General features: G+C 57.2%; 1 protein-coding gene across 1 annotated transcript; it reads left to right on the top strand.

Moving 5' to 3' along the window:
- The first annotated feature begins 1,517 nt into the window (after positions 1-1,517).
- Positions 1,518-6,424, top strand: LOC126644223 (eukaryotic initiation factor 4A-I-like). Its single transcript, XM_050323290.1, has 5 exons — positions 1,518-1,567; positions 2,604-2,658; positions 2,862-2,994; positions 3,962-4,101; positions 5,499-6,424. The coding sequence occupies exons 1-5, from the start codon at positions 1,545-1,547 to the stop codon at positions 5,667-5,669; spliced, it is 522 nt and encodes a 173-aa protein (XP_050179247.1). The 5' UTR covers positions 1,518-1,544; the 3' UTR covers positions 5,670-6,424.
- The last annotated feature ends 6 nt before the right edge of the window (positions 6,425-6,430 follow it).

The raw sequence follows: 6,430 nt of genomic DNA, 5'->3' as shown, positions 1-6,430 counted from the left end.
TTGGTTGTTCCGTAATTTGCCCCCGAATTCCGGGTGGGAGCCAATGAAACGCGAGGGTGCAAAGAGGGCGGCCGGGGGGAGGGTGGGGAGGGGCACCAGGGACATTTTGGGGACATTTGGGGACACTTTTGGAGATCTCAGGGGGATTTGGGGATTGATTTTGGGGGATTTGGGGACATTTTCGGGAGTTTGGGGACATTTTGGGGGCTCAGGGACACTTTGGGGGATCTGAGGGGGTTTTGGGGATTTGGGGACATTTTTGGGAGGGATCTGGGGTTTTGGGGGGATTTGGGGACACTTTGGTGGAATCTGGGGGATTTGGGACATTTTGGGGATCTGGGGATTTGGGGGATTTGGGGACATTTTGGGGATCTGAGGGAGGGCTTTGGGGGATTTGGGGACACTTTGGGGGATCTGGGGGTTTTGGGGTCTAGGACATTTGGGGGATCTGAGGGGTTTTAGGGGATTTGGGGACATTTTGGGGGATCTGAGGGGGTTTGGGGGTGGTTTGGGGACATTTTGGGGATCTGGGGGGATTTGGGGACATTTTGGGGGATCTAGGGATGGTTTTGGGGATCTTGGGGGGCTTTGGGGGATTTGGGGACATTTTGAAGGGATTTGGGACATTTTGGGGATCTGAGGGTTTTGGGGGGATTTGGGGACATTTGGGGGATCTGGAGGGTTTTGGGGATTTGGGGACATTTGGGGGATCTGGGGGTTTTTGGGGATCTTGGGGGTTTTGGGGGATCTGGGGGTTTTGGGGGATCTGGGGGTTTTGGGGGGATTTGGGACATTTTGGGGGTATCTGAGGGGGCTTTTGGGGGCATTTGGGGACATTTTGGAGGATCTGGGGTTTTGGGGAGGGATTTGGGGACACTTTGGTGGTATCTGAGTGGGGGATTTGGGGACACTTTGGGAGGATCGGGTTTGGGATTTGGGGACACTTTGGGAGGGGTTTTGGAGGCAAAGACAGGGAGAGGGGGAGGGCAGGCCCATGGTTCCCTCTCCAGGGCAGTTTCGAGCGTTTCCCCTTCACGAAAGGAACCATTCGGAGCCGCCGCCCTCCCCACCCTTCAACCTCAAATTGGGGTCCCCAAATCCAGGGGGCCGCCCTCCCCACTCTGGAGGGTCCCAAAAATCCCCCTCCCCCATTTTTTTCCCTTTGGCCCCCAAATTTGGAGCCCCTCCCCACCCCCCAGGGGCCCCCTCAAAATCGGGGCCTTCCCGGCCCCAGACCCCTCCGTATTTTGGGGAGTCCCGCTGTGTGGGGAGGGCTCTCCCACCCCTCAAGCCCCGCCCCTTCCCCTCAAAGCCCCGCCTTTTCCTCCTCAAGCCCCGCCCCTTTTCCCCTTGCCCAATCCCCTCCATCGCCGGCCGCGGCCACGCCCTTTTAACCCCGCCCTCAGTGGGCGTGGTTTAAAGGCGTTGAACCAATCGCAGCGCGCCGTGGGGCGGTCCCAACCAATCGGCGCGCGGCGTGGGCGTGGCCAAAACCCTTCTTAAAGCGGCAGCGTCGGGGGGGCCGCCCCGAACCGGCCCAGGCGATGTCGGCGAGTCACGACAGTCGGTGCGACTTTTGGGGGAGGGGGTTTGGGGGGATTTCGGGGATTTGGGGGTTTAATGAGGTCCTGAGGGGGAGGGGCGGTGAGAAATGCCGAGTGGGGAGGGGCGCGATTTTTTTGTGGGGGGAAAAGGGGGCTGGGGGTTCGGAGGGTGGGGAGGGGCGCTGGGAAGGTCCTGCGTGGGGAGGGGCGCCGAGAACTCCGGGGGTGGGTAGGATTTGATTTTGAGGGCGATTCCCGGGGGTTTCATGGCCGATAAATCCTCCCCCTTTTTCTTCATTTCCTCCTCATTTTTTCCTTCGATTTTTGTTTTAATATTTTTCTCCTTCCCCCGATATTTAATAATAATTTTCTTATATTTTGTCTTGCCCTCCCCTTTTACTCCTCCCCTGCCCCCGTTTTCTCTCGATTCCCCGTGTTTTCCTCCTTTTTTTCCCCTTTCTGTGCCTTTTTCCCCTCGGATTTTTTTCCTTTTCCCTCCCATTTTTCGGCGCTTCCGGAGTTGTTTTTTCTTCCCCGAACCCCTCCTTCAATCCCCTTTATTGTTTTTCCACCCCTCACTTCTTTTTTTTTCTCTCTTTCCATTTTCCCTTCTTTTTCCTCCTTTTTTTCCCTTTTTTTTTCTACTCTTTTCTCCCGATTTTCCCCGTTTTTGGCGGTTTTTTGAGCGGTTTTTTTGGCCCCTCCCCGACCCCGCCCTTAAATCCCCTCCCTCCCCCTCTGCTGACAATCCTCCTTTTTCTCCCTTTTTCTCCTTTTTCCCCTTTTTCCCCGATTTTTGGGGTCTCCCCAAAACCACGTGGCCGCCCGCGCGCTCCTTGTGAGTGACGTCACCGGCGGCGCCTGCTCCTGATTGGTCGGCTGGACGGAAACGAGGGCGGAGCTTCCGCCGCGGCCGCTTCCGATTGACGATTGAGGAGGAAGCGGGGGCGGAGCTTCCTGTGGGCGCTTCCGGGGGCCCACGTGGGGGTGGGGAGGGGAAATGGGGAGGGTCAAAGGTCACGACGTGTCGCGATATCTGTCGCGATATCGCCCCGACAGAGCCCGAGAGAGGGAAAATGGACCCGAGGGGATGGAACCGGACGGCGTCATCGAGGTGAACTGGGCGGACTGGGGGGACTGGGAGGGGGCTGAGCCAAACTGGGATGGACTGGGAGGGGTTCAGGCCCTGCTGGGCGTACTGGGATGGGCCCCAGTCCTGACTGGGAGCGGCTCTGCCGAACTGGGGCTGCACCGGGAGGTGCCCGGAGCTCTGGTGGTCCTTACTGGTCCTTACTGGTCCTTACTGGTGCCCCCCAGAGCAACTGGCACGAGGTGGTGGACTCGTTCGACGAGATGAACCTTTCGGAGCCGCTGCTCAGGGGCATCTACGCCTACGGCTTCGAGAAACCCTCGGCCATCCAGCAGAGAGCCATCCTGCCCTGCATCAAAGGTAGGGCCCTGGGACCCCCAAAAACCTACAGAAACCCCCCAAAAATACTCCTAAATCCTGAAAAACCCAGCCCAAATCAGAGCCATCCTGCCCTGCATCAAAGGTGGAACCCAAAAACCCCCAAAATACCCAAACCTGAAAAACCAACCCAAACCAACCCATCCTGCCCTGCATCAAAGGTGGGGCCTCCAAAAACCCCCCAAAAACCTTCACATCCCCCCCAAAATACCCCAAATCCTGAAAAAAACCAGCCCAAACCAACCCATCCTGCCCTGCATCAAAGGTGGGACCCCCAGAAACCCCCCAAAAATACCCAAACCTGCCCTAAATGAACCCAAAAACCTCCCAGCAGAGAGCCATCCTGCTCTGCATCAAAGGTGGGACCCCAAAAACCCCCCAAAAATACCCCAAATCCTGAAAAAAACCAGCCCAAACCAACCCATCCTGCCCTGCATCAAAGGTGGGACCCTGGGTCCCCCAAAAATACCCCAAACCCTGATAAAAACCAACCCAAACCAACCCATCCTGCCCTGCATCAAAGGTGGGGCCTTGGGACCCCCAAAAACCCCCCAAAAATACCCCAAATCCTGATAAAAATCAACCCATCCTGCCCTGCAGCAAAGGTGGGACCCCTAAAAACCCTCAGAAACCCCCTAAAAATACCCCAAATCCTGAAAAAAACCAACCCATCCTGCCCTGCATCAAAGGTGGGGCCCTCAGAGCCCTGGGACCCCCCAAAACCTACAGAACTCCCCCCAAAAATACCCCAAATCCTGAAAAAAACCAGCCCTAACCAACCCATCCTGCCCTGCATCAAAGGTGGGACCCCAAAAACCCCCCAAAAATACCCAAACCTGCCCTAAACGAACCCCAAAAAACCCCCCAGCCCCCTGTGACGTCACTGCCCCCGTTATGACGTCACCCTGCGGCGTCCCCGTTTGATGACGTCACTGTGCCCCGCCCCCAGGCTATGACGTCATCGCGCAGGCGCAGTCGGGCACCGGCAAAACGGCCACGTTCGCCATCTCCATCCTGCAGCAGGTGGAGCTCGACCTCAAGGCCACCCAGGCGCTCGTGCTGGCCCCCACCCGCGAGCTGGCCCAGCAGGTAACCAGTACGGACCAGTATAAACCAGTACAGACCAGTATGGGCCAGTCCGGACCAGTATAGAGCTCTATGGTTCAATAGACAGACCTAAAAACCAGTATGGAGAGCTTAAACCCAGTACAGTCCAGTTTAGGTGACCTCACCAGGCCCTCGTGCTGGCCCCCACCCGCGAGCTGGCACAGCAGGTAAACCAGTATGGACCAGTATAAACCAGTATGGACCAGTATGGACCAGTACAGACCAGTACAGACCAGTTCAGACCAGTCCAGAGTACCTCACCCAGACCCTTGTGCTGGCCCCCCACCCACGAATTGGCCCAGCAGGTAACCAGTCCGGACCAGTATAAACCAGTACAGACCAGTATGGACCAGTATGGGTCAGTTCAGATCAGTATGGGCCAGTTCAGACCAGCCCAGGGGACCTCACCCACACTCTCGTGCTGGCCCCCACCCGCGAGCTGGCACAGCAGGTAACCAGTATGGACCAGTATAAACCAGTATGGACCAGTATAGAGCTCTATGGTTCAATAGAGAGGCCTAAAAACCAGTATGGATAGGTAAAAACCAGTCCAGGGGACCTCACCCAGGCCTTCGTGCTGGGCCCCACCCCTGAGGTGACCTAGCATCTAAACCAGTTCAGACCAGTATGGACCAGTTCAGACCACTATAGACCAGTCCAGATCAGTATAGACCAGTTCAGACCAGTCCAGGGGACTTTACCCAGACCTTTGTGCTGGGTCCCACCCGTGAGCTGGCCCGGTGGGTAAACCAGTCTAGACCAGTATGGATCTCTACAGGCCAGTACAAACCAGTCCAAGCCAGTATAAGCCACTATAAACCAGTTCAAACCAGTGTCGAGCAGTCTGTGCCACCCCCGCTGTCTGGGCAGGGCGGGGCCTCCCCGTGGCCGCCGATCCCAAATCCGGCGGGGGGAGAGCAAAGAGCTCCCAGTTCATCCCAGTCCGGACCAGTGACCGGCGCTGGTTCATGCCGGGGGCACAGGGCAGGTCCTGGGGGGGGATTGGGGGTCCTGGGAGGATTGGGGGTCCTGGAGGGGTTTTGGGGGTCCTGGGGGTTTTGGGGAGGGTTGGGAATTTTGGGGACCAAATTGGGGTTTTTGGGGGTGGGGGTTTCCGTCATGGTTTCTCTCAAGAATGACGTCACTGATGATTTCACAGATGATGTCACTGATGACATCACAGATCCAGATGGTCTTGATGGCTCTGTGGGGTCTCTCTGGGGGGGGTGTCTCTCTCTGGGTGTTCTTGGGGGTCTCCAGGTGGTTCCAGGAGGGGATTTTTAGGGCCCAAAGTGGGGTTTTGGGGGGGTTTTCCGGGGTGTTTTGGGGGGTTTTTTGGGTCGTTCTCTCCGCTGATGACGTCATTGATGACGTCACAGATCCAGAAGGTGGTGATGGCGCTCGGGGACTACATGGGGGCCTCGTGCCACGCCTGCATCGGCGGCACCAACGTCCGCGCCGAGGTCCAGAAGCTGCAGCTCGAGGCCCCCCACGTGGTGGTCGGGACCCCCGGCAGGGTGTTCGACGCTCAACTGGCGCTACCTCTGTGAGTGACCCCAAATCCGCCAAATTCACCCCAAAATCCACCTCGGGAACCCCCAAAACCCCCAGGAACGCCCCCAGAAACACCCAAAACCGGGTTAAAACCCCCCAGAAACACCCAAAACCGGGTTAAAACCCCCCAAAAATCAGGGCTGGGACCCTCGGCAGGGTGTTCGACGCTCAACCGGCGCTACCTCTGTGAGTCACCCCAAATCCGCCAAATTCACCCCAAAATCGGCCAAATTCACCCCAAAATCCGCCTCGGGAACCCCCAAAACCCCCATTAACAACCCCAGAAACACCCAAAAATGGGTTAAAACCCCCCAAAAATCAGGGCTGGGACCCCCGGCAGGGTGTTCGACGCTCAACCGGCGTTACCTCTGTGAGTGACCCCAAATCTGTCAAATTCACCCCAAAATCTGCCAAATTCACCCCAAAATCCGCCTCGGGAACCCCCAAAACCCCCAGGAATGGCATCAGAAACACACAAAAATGGGTTAAAACCCCCCAAAAATCAGGGCTGGGACCCCCGGCAGGGTGTTCGACGCTCAACCGGCGCTACCTCTGTGAGTGACCCCAAAATCAGGCAAATTCACCCCAAAATCTGCCTCAGGAACCCCCAAAACCTCCAGGAATGGCATCAGAAACCCCCAAAACCGGGTTAAAACCCCCCAAAACATCAGGGCTGGGACCCCCGGCAGGGTGTTCGACGCTCAACTGGCGCTACCTCTGTGAGTGACCCCAAATCCGCCAAATTCACCCCAAAATC

Source organism: Myiozetetes cayanensis, unplaced genomic scaffold, assembly GCF_022539395.1.
Source record: "Myiozetetes cayanensis isolate MyiCay16 unplaced genomic scaffold, myiCay2020 scf298, whole genome shotgun sequence".
NCBI lineage: Eukaryota > Metazoa > Chordata > Aves > Passeriformes > Tyrannidae > Myiozetetes > Myiozetetes cayanensis.
The sequence above is the reverse complement of the archived record's forward strand: the minus strand, read 5'-3'. Positions and strand labels throughout refer to the sequence as shown.

Bases quoted from the DNA above. Each gene is read 5' to 3' on its own strand.
- LOC126644223 (XM_050323290.1), top strand. From the start codon at position 1,545: ATGTCGGCGAGTCACGACAGTCG. The intron at 2,995-3,961 runs GTAGGGCCCTGG...CCCCGCCCCCAG, and splicing joins CATCCTGCCCTGCATCAAAG to GCTATGACGTCATCGCGCAG. The intron at 4,102-5,498 runs GTAACCAGTACG...ATGACGTCACAG, and splicing joins CCCGCGAGCTGGCCCAGCAG to ATCCAGAAGGTGGTGATGGC.